The 22,481-nt window shown below is 45.3% G+C and overlaps 1 protein-coding gene across 1 annotated transcript in view; it reads right to left on the reverse strand.

Annotated features, from left to right (window-relative positions):
• Window positions 1-297: 297 nt before the first annotated feature.
• The window catches only part of LOC124745469 (T-complex protein 1 subunit alpha), a 73,730-nt gene continuing 51,546 nt past the window's right edge, over window positions 298-22,481 (reverse strand). The window contains exons 10-13 of the mRNA XM_047248936.1: window positions 3,819-3,909; window positions 1,304-1,496; window positions 1,029-1,192; window positions 298-766 (exon numbers count right to left, since the gene is read on the reverse strand). Of these exons, the coding sequence (XP_047104892.1) occupies window positions 556-766; window positions 1,029-1,192; window positions 1,304-1,496; window positions 3,819-3,909 (659 nt within the window). The 3' untranslated portion in view covers window positions 298-555. The remainder of the gene's footprint in view (window positions 767-1,028; window positions 1,193-1,303; window positions 1,497-3,818; window positions 3,910-22,481) is intronic.

Consider the following 22,481-nt stretch of genomic DNA (forward strand, 5'->3'; position numbering starts at 1 on the left):
CAGTCTCGCTACGACAACCATGTGTCCACTAATCCCTGTATCCTTTTTGATGTTTGTTATTAACTCTGGATTATTTGTTGCTAAAAGACCAAGTGTATTTTCAGAACCGTTTACTATTTGCGTGGGCCCATGAACTAACTGCTGAAAATAATTTTCAGAGAATGCGTTTAGCACAATTTCGGACGATTTTAACAGAATGGAACAAAAAGGATTGCATTCTTTTCATGATTTAACACATGCAAGTTCTGGTTTAACTCTAACAGATAGGAGATACTTGTACTATAAATGAAGCACAAATTTCGTTGGTGAAACTGATTTAATTCCATTTCAAAATTGTGTAACAAATGTGATGAAAAATAAATGCATATGGTCTAGATTTATGATGCACATCAGTTAAAAAAAATTCAACAAACTGATCAACAGCATAGAAATGGTTACAAATTTTTAATTAAATGTTAGCCAATTGTTAACTTGTTAACGTCAGAAAGCCTCAGTATCAGTTTTGTTACACTCACAAAAAGCAGATGAAAAGTAAACCTTAATAATGATAAATAGTTAGTCTTCTAACTCTCCAGATTCATAAGCATTTCGGTAAGATTTGTTGTCCTTTCTTTCTGGATCCAGACGGATCATATCATCAATGCGAAGAATGGTAATCGCTGCCTCCGTAGCAAACTTCAGTGACTTTATTTTTGAAATAGCTGGTTCCAAAACACCAGCCTTCTTGTTATCACGTACTGTGCCTTCATACAAGTCCAAACCAACCCTATCGGAAAGCAGAAATATTTTAAATATACACTATTCAATGACAATTTATATTTTACAGTAATCAATAACACAGTTATTAGAGCTCTAAATAAGTAATTATTACAGGATTGGTTAGGTTCTAAATAGATTTGACCCTTTCTGATGAAAAAATTGGTAGATCTTTAATTAGTTTAACATGTTTAATTCTGTTTTGCTGTTAGTCAGCAAATACATTTGGAAACTGGGTTGTGGGATCCTGAGAGGAAGACACATAGACTTACCACTTAAGATGTGCATGATCTACTTTAGTTTGGCTAGAATTGTGATAGGCCCTCAACTTTGCTACAAGATCAGTTGCATCTTGTGCAGCATTTACTGCAAGTGTTTTAGGAATTACCAATAAAGATCGTGCAAACTCAGCAATTGCTAACTGCTCACGGGAACTCTGTAATGAGAAATAATTCTTATTAGCATCAGTCTCTGGATCCCAATATTATCTTCGTCAAGTAAAGAGAATGTACATCACTAATTTAATAAAAGCACTGATTTTACTTACTAAGGACGTAGCAAAATTTTCCAAATAAATGGAAAGAGCTGCTTCAACAGCACCACCACCAGCAACAACACTCTTGCTTTCTAGAACACGTTTCACAACAGAGAGAGCATCATGTACCGATCTCTCCATTTCATCACAGTAGAAGTCATTGGGCCCACGCAGTATGACTGATGCTGCTGTACGGGCTTTAGGGCTGGAGAAAAAAAGAAATTGGTAAATCTACACAACTTCCAACAGTCTGCAAAATAAATGTCATGGTACAAAAAATTCTATTCTTCTCATTTGGATGCATGTATAAATTTCCTGGAAGACAAACTGTGGACAGGACTTGAACCTGGTCTGGCACACAGTTTTGGCCTACCAGTTTGTTTCAAAACAGTGCACCCACTGCCTCAAAGTGAAACATTCATTCTTGATGCAAGTTAATGATAATACAGTGTGGTTACAATTAAACTTTCACTATCTGAGGCGTTGCAGATGGAAAATTTTTCACCATATGGGTACCCAACTTTATAGGAATGATGTACAGATTGCACACTGCAGGATTCTCATTGTTAGAAGCATTATTGGCATGACCTGCCAACAGGCACCAGTACTGGTACAGCAACATAGGGTTGAAACACAAGCATCAGTGTGCGTTACAGCTCCAGCCAGTCAACATTGGTCTGGACAAGGTGAGCAGAGCTTTAATTGTAAAGCTGGTTTATCACACCAACAACAATAGTGCTTCTGCTCTTCACAAGCACTGAGGCATTAAAGGAATATGGAGTGGTCCTCCTTCCACACCAGGATTGAAGAATATGATTTTGAAATTTGAATTAACTGACAATTTCGGAATGGCGCATGGGAGAGGCCAACGGTCAATTGTGCCACAAATTATGACTGCTGCAATGGCTGAGAATGCTGGACTCAATTTGTGATCTTCCAGCATTGCACAAGCTACATCAGGACAGCTGAATATTTCATGGTCCACTGTTCAAAAAATGCTGCAAAAAATTGTGAAATGTCATCTGCACAAACTTCCAGGCTGTCATGGATGCAGATGGTCATCACATTGAGCAATATTTGTAACCTGGAATGTAAACATGGTATGCAATTAACAATGTTACCCCATCAGGTGCAAATTAAAACATGTTTCTTTCGAGGGTTTATTGGTTATTTCTCATCTGTGTATCCTTACAAATGTTTCCACAAAGTTTCAGTGTCCTGTGATAACCTTTTTTTTTTTTTTTCATGCGGGCCCTCTCATGCAGTGACGGTTTAATTATAACCACCCAATATGTATAACTGTTTAAAGAGTGGAAAGGAATATTAATCATTAAAACAGTTGAGTTCACTCAATATTATATACCACAAACATAAAGCACCATTCCAGTCACATTTAGGACATGATATACAATAAATCCAAAAAATGTCCAACTATTTAAGTAGTCGTGTGTATTTTGAAACAAAATTATTAGTATCATTTATAATGTTAATATATCTAAAAACAAAGATGATGGGACTTACCAAACGAAAGCGCTGGCAGGTCGATAGACACACATCTGCTTTTTTTGTGTGTGTGTGTGTGTGTGTGTGTGTGTGTGTGTGTGTGTGTGTGTGTGTGTGTGTGTGTGTGTGTGTGCGCGCGCGCGCGCGCGTATGCGTGTGTGTGCGCGCGCGCGCGCGTATGCGTGTGCGCGCGCGCGCGTATGCGTGTGTGCGCGCGCGCGCGTATGCGTGTGTGCGCGCGCGCGCGCGCGTGTATGCGTGTGTGCGCGCGCGCGCGCGCGTGTATGCGTGTGTGCGCGCGCGCGCGCGCGCGCGCGCGCGTATGCGTGTGTGCGCGCGCGCGCGCGCGCGCGTATGCGTGTGTGCGCGCGCGCGCGCGCGCGCGCGTATGCGTGTGTGCGCGCGCGCGCGCGCGCGCGCGTATGCGTGTGTGCGCGCGCGCGCGCGTATGCGTGTGCGCGCGCGCGCGCGTATGCGTGTGCGCGCGCGCGCGCGTATGCGTGTGCGCGCGCGCGCGCGTATGCGTGTGTGTGTGTGTGCGCGTATGCGTGTGTGTGTGTGCGCGTATGCGTGTGTGTGTGTGCGCGTATGCGTGTGTGTGTGCGTGTGCGGATGGATATGGGTGCACGCGAGTGTATACCTGTCATTTTTTCCCCCCTAAGGCGAGTCTTTCCGTTCCCGGGATTGGAATGACTCCTTACCCTCTCCCTTAAAACCCACATCCTTTCGTCTTTCCCTCTCCTTCCCTCTTTCCTGATGAAGCAACCGTTGGTTGCGAAAGCTTGAATTTTGTGTGTTTGTTTGTGTGTCTATCGACCTGCCAGCGCTTTCGCTTGGTAAGTCACATCATCTTTGTTTTTAGATATATTTTTCCCACGTGGAATGTTTCCCTCTATTACATCCTTATAATGTTATTAGGTTCATGTTAGACAACCACTTTGAATTGTATGACAAGAAATTTTCAAATATAACTAATTCATTCTTTACTGTCAACATAATGATTACCAGAGGTGAAAATTCCTACCCTTTGATAAGTATAAGTTCATCATCACACACACGGTCCTGCACTACTTCGGCTGCCTCTCCAACTGCACTGGGGTCGAAACTTTCTTCACCTTAAAAGAAAAGGAAAAAAAAAAAGCATTATTATTCATACGCTCCCCATTTATCCTTTGTTTGTCAGTTTGTGCCAGCAGGAGCGCATATGCCTGAAGACAGAAGAATGTTGTTAGGAAAGCTGGAGAACAAGCATATGATAAAGATAGAGGAAATACAAGCAGAAGGGGACAGGGCTAGAGATAATACATGAAGGTTAAGCCAGTAGGAATGAGAGTGAAAGTAAGCAAGATACACATAGGTACGTAAGGAGGGAGTGACAGTAGTGTACTTTATTCACAATGTTCTACATGAGAGTTCCCCCATTTCTGGATCAGCTGAAGCTGGTTGACTTTGGGTCAACAAGTATTTTCTGTCTGGCTGCTGCCAACATTAGTGATCTTACAATACAGCACCAGTATGTACCATAACCATTATGAAGTGATTATCATGTCATGCTATGCCAAATCCGAAAGCAGATATGTAATGTGAAAACTGTGTGCAGAAAATGTGGCCTGCTATGCTCACAACCCGACTACTATTCTGGCAGCTGTCAATATGTTGGGTTTCAGTAGACAGAGCTTCCTTCATCTGTTCACCACACCCCCATGAAAACTGTTAGGATGGCAGCAACGAACTATGCATAGGTATTTACGTTGTAAAGAGAAGTTACGAGCTAAGAATAAAATTGTGGGCAGAAATTGGGGGAAAACAGCAGAGTGAGTGGGGGAAGTACTATAACCAGCTGTTTAATTCCAACCCAACATAAATATTTGATAATTACTGGAAGAATAAGATAGTGCTCGAGTGTGATGCTATCTATATAGTCAGGAAATATATTTGCAATGTAAGCACAATAACAACTAACTCAAAATAGTTGGTGAGTAACACAAGCAGCCACAATTACTTTTTAAATGCTTTTATTTCAAAGCCAAAGTATTTATGGCTGGCCGCATTACTCACTAACAATCATTAATGGCCTTGGAGTTCGAAATATCCAGCATGGATTCAAAATGGTTTGGTCCTGCAATGACACTCCCACTGCTTCCTTTTCTTGACCTCAAGTACCTCCTGTTTGTTTACAAACATATTATGGTTCAAATTCTAGAATTATTTTGCTAAACATATGATTTAACAGAGGTTTAATGTGTCATCTGCGCAAATGGTGAACTAGCATCTACAATATGCATTTTATTATTAATGCCTTGTTTTACTACTGATTTTGATTAAAGTACATGCATATTTTGGAATCGGTAACTCTTCCCATTAAAATTATTTTCCTGGGAGTCTTGAAACAAGTTCTTTGTAACCAATGTACATGATGATTACTATCACAGTTACAGATTTATTCCAAGTTGAAAAATTTATTTTTGATAATTACCTGTAGTTACAGGTAGTTTAACATTAAACACAACACAAAATCAAATGATAAAGCAAAGTGGGAGAGCTCAATTTTCTAAAGTCAATGAGAGCATGATAGTATCTCAATATGAAAAGATGGGGAGAGTTCTAAACAATATGAGGGCTATTTTACTGGATAGCTACAGTGAAGCGCCCCACACTAACTTTACACAAACCTTGATCAGTTGAGAGAGACACTAACAAAGGGACATAACAGTCAGGCCCTCTTCGATTTCCTTCACGTAATCGAGATCTGAAGGACAGTGCCCGGATAACAATATCACAAAGCCGTACAACAATACTAAAATCACCTCTGATATTTTTATTTCCTAATGCTATTAACAACAAAACATTGCCAACTACTTAACATAGCTGCCATAGTTGAGTGTGTAGCGCCTAGTAATACGAAGGCATTTGTTTGAATCGCAATATTAACATTGCTTTACTTTTATTTCAATTTCATATTTATTAACAAATGGAAATGTTAATTAACCAATATTGTATTATAATGTTTTAATAAAAAATAAGATCTTTGAGATAGAAAACGTGTTCAAAAATCATTAAGACCAGTATATTTCATGGTGATCAGCACACAGAAGTATGTGCTTTTGAATTAATACTGAAAAATAGTTCACTTTTAATTGTAACTGTATACAGATCCCCACAGTGAAATTTTGAATCGTTTATGACGAATTTAGACTCCTTACTTTGCTATCAGACAGCAGCAAACAGTTAATGGTCTATGGAGATTTAGATTTCCTGAAGGTTTCTGACAGGAAAACAAATCTGGAAACCTAATTTGGATCCTACAATTCTATCTGAGTAATTAACTTTCCAACACAGATGGATAAAGACAACAGGATCCTAATTGGTAATGTGTTCTTTGATGAAGCACAAAGTAAGAAAACAGCAAGAAATGCTCTCTATGATCATGATACTCTGTTAGGGTAAACAGGATAGTGCCTTGCAAGTACTGATACTCCACAGTGGAAATCAGAATAATTAATTAATCCACAAGTTTTTAGAATAGTTTACAAGAGATGAACTGGGATTAAATTTATTATAAATCAAATGCTGATATTAAATTTAATCTATTCCATGATAAATTCCATGTCATTTCTTGAAAACAACTTTCCACATAAGCTAATCAACAGTCATGTAAAAAAAAGCTCACCAGAGGAATTAAAGCACCGTGTGAAAGGAAAAGGGAAATACATCTGTTGCCAAGAACAAGTGTAGACCCTGCAGTAGTCACAGACTACAGAAATATTGTTCCTCAAACACAATGTCCCTGAAGGAACGGGATATGACAGGAATGATCATTTGAAGCAAAAAACTTCATAGGGCCATGTCCTTCATTTCAAACAGTTTCTGAGAAAAACACATTTAATATACATTGTTATTTATTTTCTGTATCATTCAATACTAGTCAGGTTTACAAATGTATGACAGTAAATAAACATTACAACGTGTGTTTTAAAAAGTATCACTTGAAACATACATATTTTTAACACATATACACTTCTAAGCATTATTGTACACATCACATTACATTACAGTTCTTGCTCAGTTCACAATTAATGTTCGAATACCCCACCATCAACTTCAGTGGACATGTTTTGCTTGGCAGAGTCCTTTGCACATTCACTAATGAGGCCAGCAGCATTAATGATGCAACCAAGAAGTTCATATTGCATATTTATCTTTCATTTGTACCCCTCAGACTTCATCAAACCCCATAAACTTAAATGTAATGGTCGCCAGCAGCCCCAAAACATATGTACTTTAAACATTTTCTATCTTGGAAACCCTTCAGAATAAGGGATACGTTAACATGAAGTTTTTTGCTTCAAAAGAGCATTCCTGTCATACCCCTGACTACCGACATTTCCTCCTACGACATCCTATATTTAAATGATTTTCCATTTAATATAAAAGCAGAGTTAGTTCTTTTTACAGGTGATAATATTATTGTCATCACTCATACATACAGAAACAGCAGAAACTGTAAATAACGTTCTTAAAAGTACCATTTTCTATTAATGGTCTCACTTTCAATTTAGAAAAAGACAACATATTCAATTTTGTACAAGCGGTACTACACCAATGATCTTGTGCCTCAGCAGCCAGAGACTGTGTGTGTGTGTGTGTGTGTGTGTGTGTGTGTGTGTGTGTGTGTGTGTGTGATTTATGGTGAATAGCAACTATTCTTTTCAACATTGTTACATTCCAACCTGGATTTCCCATTGTTGTATTTGGCTACTGCTTCACGGTACATTTATTTCCTCAGGAAGTCCGTTGTAAAGTACCACAAGAAAAAAATGAGATTCATTGCTCCACACTAAGGTTGTATTTATCACCAAAATAATACCACAAATAATGTTGCAACTAAAATTTTTATCCCTTACCCAGTGATATAAATGCCTGACCAACAGCAAAGTAGCATCTGAAAACAAACTGAAAAAGATTCTACTTGGCAAAACCTTCTCTTACGCAGAAGAATTTCTATTGGTGTAATATGTTAATGATAGCTGCTAGCAATTACTGGCTCACACCTGTACGTTTTTAAGAGAATAATACATTTGTAAATAATGAACATGTAGTTCACTATAACTAAAAATAAATTTGGCACAAAAATCTGAAACATCAAACAGAAAATAAAACACTTTTCTTATTTCTATAGTCAGGTCACTAGTAGTATGCCCGACACTTGCCGCACACGAAGGGCACTGTGGAGGTGACTAATGCCAATCCAAGCTCTGAAATTCATAAACGTTGCCATGGTGACAGTCCCACATGCCACTCTTACAACTCACTGTTGCACACGGTTTACTGATGGGTGAGGGACGCGGTGTAACAAGCAGCAGCGTAGTGCTGTTGGTAACAAAGCCACCAACTGTCACAGACATTCATTCAGCAACTTGGCTTTAGAGATAGGACAGTATTATTGTGTAATTAACTTTTTTATATAATTAGTAATTGAAAACAATTTATAAAAAATTTGCTGCCAATGATATTCCAACCAAAAATTTTACAATTACCTATCTATTACATCATGCCCTTTTTGCACCCACTCCGGCGCGTAATATTGTGCAACAAAATTGCCCATTTATTTATTTATAACTCCAAACACTCTTGACTACAGAATACCACAATCTGTGTAACAGAGATTCTGCATCACCAACTAGGGTCATGTGCACCCATGTCAGAACCATAGAAAACAAAGATAGAAAAAAGAGTTACAAACAACTACATGTTCAGCCCAATTGACAGAAGGAAAGACAGATAAAAACAGGGACTTTGAGAAAGTTACACAAAATATTCTATAGAGAAACAGTCCTGAACTAAAGATAAAATTTCTTTCACATTATCGCTATGACGAATAAAAAGTAAAATGCGGTTGACCTCGCTCGTTCACTGAAACGGCCAACAACTCAGAAGGCAAACACAAATGAGAACAAATGGTTAAAAAGAGGGCATTCCATCAGGAAATGGCAAACAATCAAAGGCAGAGGGAAATGAGTACAAAATGGTGGGGAAGCAGCACTTAAATGGCAATGGCTAAAAGACAGTGCCCAATAAGCAACCTAGCTAAAATGATCTCCTCACGGCCAGAGGGCTGAGAGGAGGTCGTCCAAGAAGCTTGGAGCTTGGAGAGGCTTCATTTACCAGAGCTTGTTCCCATGAGAGGAGGGGGGGGGGGGGCAGTGGTGATGCCAAAGTGACACCACAGTGACAAATGACAAATGATTAGACGCAATTGAAGAACTAGTGGGCTGAGGTACGAGGAGTAAAACCTTGGCAGCAACCTCATTTCTGTCACACCGACGTGACCAGGAACCCACATAAATATTACAGTGTCTCCATTAAGAGTGAGCAAGTGACAGCTTTCTTGGAACACTGCACTAAGGGATGGGTGATGTACAGCACACAGAGGCACAAAGAGTCAGAGCAAATGATGCAATTAAGAAGCCTGTGTGTCTGATGTACTGCATGGCCTGATACAGGGCAAAGAGCTCTGCGGTAAATACTGTTCAGTGTTTTGGAAGCCGATACCAAAAATGGTTGGTGCCAATGACGAAGGCACACTCGACACCATGGTCAGTCCAAGACCCATCAGTGTAAACAAAGGTACTACAGTGAAGTTCTGTGCAAAAGCCGAGAAACTTACAGCAATAAAGCAAGCCTGGAGTGGTGTCCTTAGGAATCTAATGAAAGCCAATGTGATCACGGGCCACCACACGAAGCTAAGGTGGCGAAGGGTTCGCACCCATCAGGAAAGTGGCCAGTAGTGTGAAATTAAGCTGCCATAGCAAGAGCTAAAAGCAAATTCCAGCAGGTAACAAACAGGTACGCCCCCCACACTAGCAATCAAAGGAGTCTTCGAAGAACGAGGCATGGGATGGGTGGCCAGGCATGGCAAACATACGGCATGCATCTCTGTTTAGGAGAAAGTCACAGCGGTATGACAGCAGCAGTTTGGCAGCTTCTGCTACAGATTCTCAACTGGCACCAGTGGCCAATGGCATGCCACGATGGTGGATAGTATTGAGATGGCGTAAGAGGAACGGATGGGCAAATTCATAAATGAAACACCCATAGTGCAGTTTCAAAGGGACCAGGAACTGGTACAAAAGGAGGAGGGTGATCCAATGTGCTCCCCAGGAAGTACCATTGAGGACATGTATGACACTGAGGGACCACGTACAGTAGAGCCAAATAAGACACTAGGGAGCGTGAGCCCAGGAATTTCATAGTTTCGAAGAACAGAAAAGCAACAGGCCCAAGATTTAAAGACGGTGGACGAAACCAACTGCACCACCAGAAATTCATACAAAATGTTTTGTCAGTGGAAAAGTGAAAGCCAGTGTTAATGCTCCATGAGTAAAGATGATCGAGACACTGCTGAAGACACCATTCAAGGAGTCAAGTCTGTCAAGAACTGCAATAGATCACAAAATCATCAACAGAAAGAAGCCAGATATACCCGACAGGAGACAGGCCATAACACTGTTAATGGCAATAGCAAAGAAGACGAGGCTCAGGACAGAACCCTGAGGCACACCGTTTTCCTGGATAAAGGTGTCCAAGAAGATTGAACCCACACATACCTTGAAAAACTTGGTCTTTTAAAAATTACTCAAGGAAACATGCCATGTGGCCACAAAAGCCTCACACGTAGATAGTACGAAGGATACCACTCCTTCAGCAAGTGTCATACACTTTCTCTAAATCAAAGAACACAGCCACAGTCTGTTATTTCCGCAGAAAAGCATTCATGACACAAGTTGACAAAGTGAAGAGATGGTCAACTGCAGACCAGCGTGCTCGACATCCACACTGTGCAGTGGTTAGTAAATTGCAAGAATCAAGCCACCATACCAGCTAGGCACCAATCATAAGTCCCATCACCTTGCAAACACAACTGACGAAAGAAATTGGGCGATATCTAGAAGGAAGGTTTGGGAATGACAGGAGCTTCACGCCAGTGTCTGGGAAATGTGCCCTCTGCCCAAATGTGATTGTACATATGAAGGAGAAAGTGCTGGTCTGCAAGAACACCTGAATGTTAACTTCGTCTAGCTCTGGGGCAGAGGATCAGGATGAAGTGAGAGCACGATCTAGCTCCCTCATAGTAAAGGCGGCACTGTAGCACTCATGATTCTGAGGAGAGAAGGGAAATGCCCAAGCTGCCTTCACGTGTTTTCCGATTGAGGGCAGAGAGTGATAGTGGGTGGAGCTCGAAATCTCTGCATAATTGCGGCCCAAGGTGTGGAGATAGCAATAAGGTTCACACGACATCATTTGCTACTGTCAAGCCAAAAATTGGGTCCCAGAGAGCCATCAGAGGTTGGCCCACACAACAAAAGAGGGGATGGAACTGTTAAAGGAAATCCAGCTAGCTTTTTTGCTATACTGAAGAACACACTGACACTGTGCACGCAACTGTTTTAACAAATGTAGTTAGCCATCTTAGCATGACAGTTAAAAATGCAAAGAACACGTCTCCGTGAGCAAATTGCTTCACAGCATGCCTCAGTCAACTAAGTGACCAGGACACAGCATGGTAAAGAGGAAGTGCGAGGAACAGAACCTTCTGCAGTGGTAAGGATAACGTCTGTAAGGTATTACATCTAGGGAAATGTTGTTCATTGAAGGTCACCAGGAAGGAGTAAAGCCTCCAGTTGTTAGAAAGCTGCCATTTGGGTGTGATCTTAAGTGAGGTAGGAGTCAACAAATGGATGCACACAGGAAATGGTCACTCGAGTACAATCAGAGAAAACAGACACTCGAGACGACGGGCAAGCTGGCAATGCAGAAGGAGAGGTCAAAATGGGAATAGGTGTGCGTGGAGTCTGAAAGAAATGTAGTTGCTCCCACGTTAAGGCAGATGTGGTTAAGTTGACTGAGGTCAGCCAAGAGGGCACTTCTCTGATAGGTTCTGGGAGAATCCCAAAGGGGATGGGACACATTAAAGTCACCGAGTAGCAGAAAGGGGTCAGGGAGTTGCCCAGATAGCTGGATGAAGTCTGCCCTCATGACACCGAATGATGGAGGTATGTAAACAGCCTAAAGTGAAAAGGTCAAGTGAGGAAGGAAAATGCAGACTGCAACAGCTTGAAGCCGCATGACTACCCCACAAGATGGAATGACATCCTCGGGAAAAGGTCAAAGCGGATCGGGAAGAAATGCGAGAGCTCAAAACGGTCATGAGGATGGAATTTTGTTTCCCGGACGCAGAGAACAAGTGGACACTATGATTCCAAGAGCAGCTGAAAGTCCTCTGATGGATCGAAGGCCAGAATGTTCCACTGGAGGAGAGCCGTGTCCAGGAAAGGGAGGAGGGAAAAAAGTGAACCGGTGTCACCTCTGTGACTGCAGTACCAGCCTTCAAAGACTCACTGCTAAAGGGAGCAGAGGCTGGAGGATCCTGCTCCACGAGATCTATAGAGGTGTCAGCATTCTCCTTCTGCTGGTCTGCAGATTCCAGGGTAGAAAAACAGTTGGCAGTGCACACTGGCGACAATAAGGTCGGCTGGGCAAGGGTGTCACAAAGCGACACCGTCGAAGAGGATCTCCAAGTTGGTGAAGGAGAAGACTGTTTGCCTTTGATTTCTTGGAGCCTTTCTGGTTGTCAGAGGAGGACTAAGATGTCCGTTGGCTGGAGGGACGAAAGAAGTCTTCGCAGGAGTATTCCTTCTGTCATTTCCGGCTTGCTGGTTGTGTTGCAAGACGAAAGCCTGGTGGCTTGTTGCAGAGATGGAGGAGGAGATGGGGGCTACCACGACACTGGGCGATTTTACAACAGCCATACTGAATTTGTGGCCATGTCCTTCGTGGAGTAAGATGTAGCAACAACAGTACTGCAAGTACTGGATGGCAACTTGCAAGTGACCGGATAAGGTACTTTTTCCTTTACCCAGATCTCCTGGATGGTCTGCTCAATCTCAGGAGGAAGTGGCATGGCCACCATTGCAATTGATAGTGAGGAGAATGGGGTGGACAATCACCCTCTTGAGTATCCCTACCACATGTTACACATTTGGCCGGGTGTCAACAGGACATTCGAGTGTGGTTGTACCAATGACACAGGTAGCAGTGCATCATAGCCTGCTTTGATCTGTGACAGAAGCACCACTCTATCAAAAGTGAGAAAAATAGTGTGTGGACACCTAGACTGCATCTACCTTTTTTGTCATGCAATAGACTGCAATGACACTCCATCAGGGGGTACGTTTGTGTTTCTGCCTCAGTCAGACCATCAAGCATCCTAGTGTAAATAACACCACGAGAAGAATTCAGCATTCGATGGGCCTCAACATGATCAGGATAGCCATGGAGGAGCAGTGTTGCTAGTAGTAGTTATGCTTGAAACTCAGAAGTTGTCTCCAAAAGCAAAGTGCCGTTGCGTAAATGAGAGCAGGATTTCACAGGGCCAGCAATTGCTTGAACAGCTTTCTGAATAATAAACAAATTTATTGTAGCAAAGGACTGACCATTTTCAGCGTGTGAAACCACAAGGAACAGTGGTGCAGTTGGGAGGGTCTTTGAATTATGAGCCTCATTCCATTTACGTTTAGTGAAAGGTGACTGTGAGGATGACGATTGCCAGCATCTCCGATGGTGCACTTCTTCCAACTGGGCCCGCCTTAGGTGATTATTCGCACCCAGGTCACACTTCCCTAACAGCAGACAACGGGACCAATCAGCAATTTGGGAAGGCAGCAGCTTAGGCAATCACCCCTCCCTGGGCCTGGATTGTATCAGGCGGTACATGCAAACGCTATGTGTCAACCCGGGGCTGGCCTTCAGGAGCACACAGGGAGGAAGAAGAAAGAGAGGAAACTGAAACAGTGAAGCGGAGAAAGGGCAGGGGAAGGAGAATGGGCAGGGGAAGGAGAAGGAGAATGGGCAGGGGAAGGAGAAGGAGAATGGGCAGGGGAAGGAGAAGGAGAATGGGCAGGGGAAGGAGAAGGAGAATGGGCAGGGGAAGGAGAAGGAGAATGGGCAGGGGAAGGAGAAGGAGAATGGGCAGGGGAAGGAGAAGGAGAATGGGCAGGGGAAGGAGAAGGAGAATGGGCAGGGGAAGGAGAAGGAGAATGGGCAGGGGAAGGAGAAGGAGAATGGGCAGGGGAAGGAGAAGGAGAATGGGCAGGGGAAGGAGAAGGAGAATGGGCAGGGGAAGGAGAAGGAGAATGGGCAGGGGAAGGAGAAGGAGAATGGGCAGGGGAAGGAGAAGGAGAATGGGCAGGGGAAGGAGAAGGAGAATGGGCAGGGGAAGGAGAAGGAGAATGGGCAGGGGAAGGAGAAGGAGAATGGGCAGGGGAAGGAGAAGGAGAATGGGCAGGGGAAGGAGAAGGAGAATGGGCAGGGGAAGGAGAAGGAGAATGGGCAGGGGAAGGAGAAGGAGAATGGGCAGGGGAAGGAGAAGGAGAATGGGCAGGGGAAGGAGAAGGAGAATGGGCAGGGGAAGGAGAAGGAGAATGGGCAGGGGAAGGAGAAGGAGAATGGGCAGGGGAAGGAGAAGGAGAATGGGCAGGGGAAGGAGAAGGAGAATGGGCAGGGGAAGGAGAATGGGCAGGGGAAGGAGAATGGGCAGGGGAAGGAGAATGGGCAGGGGAAGGAGAATGGGCAGGGGAAGGAGAATGGGCAGGGGAAGGAGAATGGGCAGGGGAAGGAGAATGGGCAGGGGAAGGAGAATGGGCAGGGGAAGGAGAATGGGCAGGGGAAGGAGAATGGGCAGGGGAAGGAGAATGGGCAGGGGAAGGAGAATGGGCAGGGGAAGGAGAATGGGCAGGGGAAGGAGAATGGGCAGGGGAAGGAGAATGGGCAGGGGAAGGAGAATGGGCAGGGGAAGGAGAATGGGCAGGGGAAGGAGAATGGGCAGGGGAAGGAGAATGGGCAGGGGAAGGAGAATGGGCAGGGGAAGGAGAATGGGCAGGGGAAGGAGAATGGGCAGGGGAAGGAGAATGGGCAGGGGAAGGAGAATGGGCAGGGGAAGGAGAATGGGCAGGGGAAGGAGAATGGGCAGGGGAAGGAGAATGGGCAGGGGAAGGAGAATGGGCAGGGGAAGGAGAATGGGTAGGAGAAGGAGAATGAAGGAAGGAAAAAAGGAATGAAAAACAGTGGAGAGGCTGTTCTGATATCAGCTGCTGAAAATGCCAAACATATTTCCAAAACCATCCCAGACATGTTCCTCAAGGGAGGGGGAAGAGAATAGCAAGACGGTAGATATGCAGTACAGAACAGAAAAGATGCTGCAAAGGCTGAGGTTCCGTTGTAGTCAAGCACGAACCTGCCAAAGAACAGTGAGCCCTCAGGGGAGCCCCAACAGAGAACAGGAGAATATGGCTTCTGCACTACTATTGAAGCTTAGACTTGAAGGGCCATAAAAATGCAAAGTTGCGTACTGAATTGGCACATACCACAGCAATATCGAACATTCAGCTGTTACAGAATAACGGAAGATCTGCCTCTTAGTGGCTGCCTGTGCTCAACACCAGCTGATGATCACTATCTACAAATTATCCAAAGAGAATGCAACAGAACCGTGGGCTCGTTTTTTGGGACAAATAGGAGGGCTGTGTCAACCAAAACATTACGCAATCATCTCCACATGATCAATTTGGTTATTAGGTGAACTACACTGAAAAACTACACTGCTGTGGAGTACAAAAAAGGTGGGCAAGGGGGCCGTATCTAGATTTTTTTATTTTCTTGTTATGGTTTTAGGGCACAAAACTGCTACGGGCATTAGCGCCCGGTCTGTGACTTAAAAAAAGCTAAAAAATTAAATTGGAAACCAGCAGCAATGGGAGCAAAACTCAAAAAAGTGGGGAAAACCAAAAACAGAAGGAAAGCTTAAAAAACCACTACAGAAGGGGGTTGGTTGTCCCCAAAAAGAGCTTCAAATGACTGACGTCATCTCACTGGCACTAATAAATTCAAGAACGCGATCGGCTGAGCCCGTGTCATCCGCTAAAATGGAAGATATATCAGGCGACAGCTGTAGACGAGCGCTTAACGGAGTAAAATAGGGGCACTCAATAAAAAGGTGTCTTACCGCCCACAGCTGAGAGCAGTGGGGACAGAGTGGGGGAGGATCGCCACTTAAAAGTTGTCGATGGCTAAAAAGACAGTGCCTATCCGGAGTCTAGTTAAAATTACCTCCTCCCAAAGACGCGTTCAGGAGGAAGAGGTCCAAGCACAGGGAAGAGCTTTCACATCCCGCAATTTATTATTGGGAAGTGTCGACCAATGTGCATGCCATAAAAGAGCAACATGACGACATAAAATACTCCGTAGATTGGCGAAGGGAATCATGCGAATAGCTGGCTGGAAAAGAGAGACTGCAGCCTTGGCCGCTATATCGGCCGCCTCATTTCCACAGATACCAACGTGTCCTGGGATCCAGAGGAACACCACAGAGACGCCCCCCAAGTGGAGCAAGTGGAGGCAGTCCTGAATCCGGTGGACCAGAGGGTGGACAGGGTAGAGAGCTTGGAGACTGAGGAGAGAGTTGAGAGAATCGGAACAGATAACATACTGTATCCGCTGATGGCGACGGATGTATTGGACAGCCTGGAGAACAGCATAGAGCTCCGCAGTATAAACCGAACACTAGTCGGGAAGCCGAAATCGACTTGGGGTGTCGCCAACAATATAGGCACTCCCTACACCAGACGATGTTTTTGAGCCATCAGTGTAAATAAATGTGGCTTCCTTCATTTGTGCACATAGGGCAGCAAATGCCCGACGATAAGCAAGTGAAGGGGTACCATCCTTGGGAAACTGAAAAAGGTCACGGAGCAGGCAGGTCTGGGGACGGAGCCAAGGTGGTGCTGTACCCCAAGTTGTCAAGAAAGTTTTAGGAAAGCGGAAGGAAAGAGAATGGAGCAGTTGACAGAATCGGACTCCCGGTGGTAGTAGGGAGGAGGGGCGGCCTGCATACCCTACATCAAAGGAGGCGTCGAAAAAAATGTCATGGGCTGGATTAGCAGGCACGGAAGACAGATGGCTAGCATAACGACTCAGAAGGACTGCTTGCTGATTGGACAGCGGAGGTTCAGCAGTCTCAGCATAAAGGCTTTCCACAGGGCTGGTGTAAAAAGCTCCAACACTAAACATAATCCACGTTGGTGTATAGAGTCGAGATGCCGAAGAATAGACAGCCGAGCGGAGGAGTAAACTATGCTCCCATAGTCCAATTTCGAGCGCACCAAGGTGCTATAGAGGCGGAGAAGGACCACTCGGTCCGCTCCCCAGGAGGTACCATTCAGGACACGGAGGGTGTTGAGGGATCGCAGACAGCGAGCCGAAAGATAGGAAACGTGGGATGACCAGCACATTTTTCTGTCAAACATAAGACCCAAGAATTTAGCGACGTCCGAAAACGGACAGGTGACAGGTCCTAGATGTAAGGAAGGTGGAAGAAACTCCTTATGACACCAAAAATTAACACAAACGGTCTTACTGGGAGAAAGGCGGAAGCCTGTATCGATGCTCCAAGAGTGGAGGCGATCGAGACATCCTTGAAGACGTCATTCAAGAAGGCTGGTCCGTTGAGAGCTGTAGTGGATCGCAAAATTGTTCACAAAGAGGGAGCCCGAGATATCAGGAAGGAGATAATCCATAATTGGATTTATGGCAATGGCAAACAGTACAACACTTAGCACGGAGCCCTGGGGTACCCCGTTTTCTTGGGAGAAAGTACGGGAGAGAGTAGTGTTCACCCGCACCCTAAATGTGCGCTCTGTCATAAATTCACGAAGAAAAAGGGGCAGCCGACCTCGAAAGCCCCAAGAGAACAGTGTGTGGAGGATGCCTGTCCTCTAACAGGTATCTTATACACTCTCCAGATCAAAAAGTATTGCTACTGTCTGGCGTTTCCGGAGAAAATTATTCATGATATAAGTGGAGAGAGCAACGAGACGGTGAACTGCAGAACAATGGTTTCGGAAACCGCATTGGGCAGGTGTTAAAAGACTGCGGGACTCAAGCCACCAAGCTAAAAGGCAATTCACCATATGCTCCAAAACCTTACATACATTACTCGTCAGAAAAATGGGGCGATAGCTAGAAGGGAGATGTTTGTCCTTTCCAGGTTTCAGAACAGGAACGAAGATAGCTTCCCGCCATTGTCTGGGAAAAGTCCAAATTCGATTATAAAGGCGAAGGAGGTATCGCAGACTATGGTATGATAAAAGCAGCAACATTTGGATGTGGATACCATCCGGTCCTAGGGCGGAGGAGCGAGAAGAAGAGTGTGCATGTTGGAGTTCCCGCATGGAGAAAACAGTATTATAGCTTTCGCAATTTTGAGAGGAGAAAGCAAGAGGTTGCACTTCCGCTGCACGTTTCTTCGGGAGAAACACTGGCGGGTAATTTGAAGAGCTCGAAATCTCGGCAAAGTGTTGGCCCAATGAGTTAGAAATTGCGACGGGGGTCCACTAATGTATCATGCGCGACAGTGAGCCCAGAGACCACGGAGAAACTAGACGCACCAGATAACCGTTGAATCCGACTCCAAACTTCCGAGGACGGAGTGAAGGTGTTAAATGAGCTAGTAAAGAAGTTCCAGCTTGCCTTCTTGCTATCGCGGATTACGCGACGGCATCCCACACGGAACTGCTTATAGCGGATACAGTTGGCCAAAGTAGGATGGTGTCTGAAAACGCAAAGAGCATGTTGCCGCTCACGTATTGTGTCACGGCATGCCTCGTTCCACCAAGGAACTGGGGGGGCGCCGGGGCAGTTCGGAAGTGCGAGGTATTGAACATTCCGCAGCTGTAAGAATAACGTCTGTAATATGAGTGATCTCATCGTCGACACTAGGAAAGTGACCGTCATCGAATGTCACTAGAGACGAAAAAAGTGTCCAATCAGCTTGGGCGAACTTCCAGTGTCGCGAGCACATACACGACAGTTGTGGCTGCAATCGAAGGACACATGGAAAGTGGTCACTCGACTGTGTATCAGCAAAGGCGAACCATTCGAAGCGCCGAGCTAGCGGAACAGTACCGACCAGAAGGTTCAAATGAGAGAAGTTTGTCGTGGAGGCAGACAAAAATGTAGGGTCCCCAGTGTTGAGGCAAACAAGATCTGCTTGGTGGAAGACGTCTATCAATAGTGAGCCACGCGGACAAGGATGTGGAGATCCCCAAAGCGGGTGGTGGGCATTGAAGTCCCCAACCAGCAAACAGGGCGGTGAAAGCTGACCAAGAAGATGAAGGAGATCAGCTCGTGCCAGTGGTGTGGACAATGGAATATATACAGTACAAAGAGAGAAGGTGTATCCAGAAAGGGAAAGACTGACAGCGACAGCTTGGAAGGAAGTGTTTAAGGGGATTGGGTGATAATGGAGAAGAATCATGAGTGCTCCATGTGCTGGAGTGCCTTCAACAGAGGGGAGCTCAAATCGGACGGACTGAAAATGGGGGAGAACAAAGCGGTCGTGGAGATGCAGCTTTGTTTCCTGAAGACAGAAGATGGCCGGCGAGTAGGATCTTAAGAGGATCGACAATTCATCCCGATTGGCTCGAATGCCGCGGATATTCCAATGGATAATGGACATAGGGTGGACAGAAAATGGAAGAATGTGACCAAGGTTGCCGTCAATTCAACGACTGCTCAGAGCTTGCGACCAACAGCGTGGAACAGCATTCAGCCGAAGGCAGAAGATCCTGATCCATAGGTTGTTCAGGAGCAGCTCCTGCCACCAGCGATCAGCCGGTTGATCGGCCACCAGCAGTGCGCCTCAGCAACACAGAAGACGGCCGAGGGCGGCTACCGCCAGGTGGTGCTGTAGACGAGACACGCCGTGGCAGAGGAGGAGAGGAACTGGGTTTCTTATTAGCCTTCTTGGAAACAGGATGTTTAGATGTAGGAGGAACCGATGGTTGTGAAGTTGGGGTACATAAAAAAATCTTCACGAGTAGGCTCTTTTTTGGAAGTCTGGGTGTCTGACTTTTGTGCTCGAGATTTAGCAGAACCCGATGAAGGGTGAGCCACAGAGTGAGCAGGCGAAAGTGGGGAGGTTGAACGGGTGATCTTTGCGCTGGCCGATCTGACGACCGTGGCACTAAAGGTGAGATCACAAATCTGTGTGGCCACCTCCTTTGTTGGCCAAGGAGAGGCAAGGACAGTGCTGTATTTACCTGTCTGAGGCACAATGGGCTTTCGACTGGCGAATAATTTTCGAGCAGCAAAGGTCGACACCTTTTCCTTCACTCTGATTTCCTGAATGAGCTTTTCGTCTTTAAAAATGGGGCAATCTCTAGAGGAAGCAGCGTGGTCACCCATACAGTTGATGCAACGAGGGGGATGGAGGTGGACAAGCACCCTCATGGGCATCCTTGCCACACGTGACACATTAGGCCAGATGGTAACAGGACTGGCTGGTATGATTGAACCGCTGACACCGATAGCAATGCGTAGGGTTTGGGATGTAAGGGCGAACGGAAATTATCTCAAAGGCCGCTTTTTTGTTCGATGGGAATTGAACTCTGTCAAATGTCAAGAAGACAGTACGGGTTGGAACGATGTTCGTGCCAACCCTTTTCATGACTATGAACAGCCCTTACGCCCTGGTCAGACAGGTAGCGTTGAATTTCCTTGTCGGGCAATCCGTCGAGGGAGCGTGTGTAAACAACCCCACGTGAGGAATTTAAAGTGCGGTGCACTTCCACCCAGACTGGGAAGGTGTGTAGCAGTGAAGTACGCAGCAATTTTTGTGCCTGGAGGGCACAGACTGTTTCTAACAACAAGGTGCCATTTCGTAATCTGGAACAAGACTTTACAGGACCTGTAATTGCGTTGACACCTTTCTGAATAATGAAAGGGTTGACCGTGGAGAAGTCGTGATCTTCGTCAGAACGAGAAACAACAAGGAACTGTGGCAACGATGGAAGAACTGTCTGTGGCTGAGACTCCTTGAACTTACGCTCGTGAGCAGATATAGTAGAAGATGAGGAAACCATTGCGGAAGTATCCCCCATGATTACCGGCGTCTCCGATGGCGCGCTCCTCCCTTATGGGGGCCCCCCTCTGAGGGCACTCCCGCCTTAGGTGATTGTTCACACCTCCTGAAAAACGGACGGAGGGACCAATCGGCACTTTCGAGGTATCAGCTAGGGTAATCACCCCTCCCTGGGCCTGGCCGTTACCAGGAGGTACGTACATGTCCTACCTGTCTACCCGGGGCAGGAAATTACACGTTACCCCGTCACTGGCTACGCATGGAAATGCGTGGGTAGGCCTTCAGACATGCACAGGGAGGAAAAAAGAGAAAGGGAAAAACAAAGAAAGGGAAAGGAAAGAAGAGGGGTCTCAAACGCCGCAGCGGAGAAAAGGGTAAAGAGAAGAGGTAAGGAAAACGTAAGGACAAAGGAAGGCTGAAGACTTGCAAGCAGAGAAAGCGAAGAATGTGTTACACTTTCGAGCGTCTGTCTCCGGACGTAGGCACAAAACATACTCCCAGAGGGGGAGAAAGGGAAGGAAAGAGGCAGGGGTGAGGGGGCAGTGAAGATGGGGGATGGGGAAGGATGCGGAAAAGGAAGGTATGCAGCCCAGAAAGGACGGAAGGCCACATTAGCTCGGGGTCTTGTGCTCGCTACGCACGTATCCACAAAAGAGTTGTGGACCCCCTGGTGTGTGTGTGTGTGTGTGTGTGTGTGTGTGTGTGTGTGTGTGTGTGTGGGGGGGGGGGGGGGGGGGGGGGGTAATATCTGGAATATAACATGAGTCAATGGCATTTGATTCTCTTCACTGACAAGTGCAGGCTTTATATGACAACTGGCAACTGTCACAGAAGAGTGTAGATGAGGCCAGGAACCGCTGTAAATCTGAGGCAGGTTGTCCAATGTGACCACCATTGAGATGGGTCACTTACGTATTAGTCCAGTACCGTGTACAGGTATCGGACACCTCTCAGCACTCTCAAGAGCGACTTAATGCTGTACAGTATCGAGACAGAATCCGCCAACCTATAGTCAACATTTCAGTATTGACTGTCTTTAAAGACTGTAGGTAACACACAAACACATTGCACCCACCTTCTGAATATGTTCCTTCACGAGGCAGGAACTGACCAAATATGTGAGGTACCTGCTGATATAAACCCAATTAAGCATGTCTGGAATTAGGTGAACCCTAAGCCCGTCTAACACAGAGTAATATTCACTGTTGAGTTTGCTAGTTGGCATGCTCAATTGTTGGCTAGCAGGGAATGGCGACAACAAGCTCACATGCTGAAGCAGTACAAATATTTGTCAAATTAACAGAGTTTTCTCCACATGTAAGAACAGCTCTTCCTAGATGCATCAGTTAAATTAATAATGCTTTGATTCTTCAGTTTCTCCCGCCGTATTTGTTGATCAAAGAGTCCATAGGTGTACTGCCGGATGATAGTGGCCAACAGGCACAATATTTTGGCGATCAGACACGTTGTCATCGTCAGGTGCGCAAAGGAAATGGGCTCCTGAGGGCTGGTGGCCATCTTCGTTACACACCCCGTATGGGCGCAGGGGTCGGCATCTGTGGCAGTGTGTGTACTTGCTACGTCCACCCAGCTCGGCAGATCATTTTCGTTGCTGAGTGTTTTTTTAATTATACTCCGTGCTGGTTTCTGTGCCTTGCTAAGATTATAACCACAGTCTCAGTTGAGTTCATCTCTGGTGCGAATTTTGATGGC

Source organism: Schistocerca piceifrons, chromosome 1, assembly GCF_021461385.2.
Source record: "Schistocerca piceifrons isolate TAMUIC-IGC-003096 chromosome 1, iqSchPice1.1, whole genome shotgun sequence".
NCBI classification, from domain to species: Eukaryota; Metazoa; Arthropoda; class Insecta; order Orthoptera; family Acrididae; genus Schistocerca; species Schistocerca piceifrons.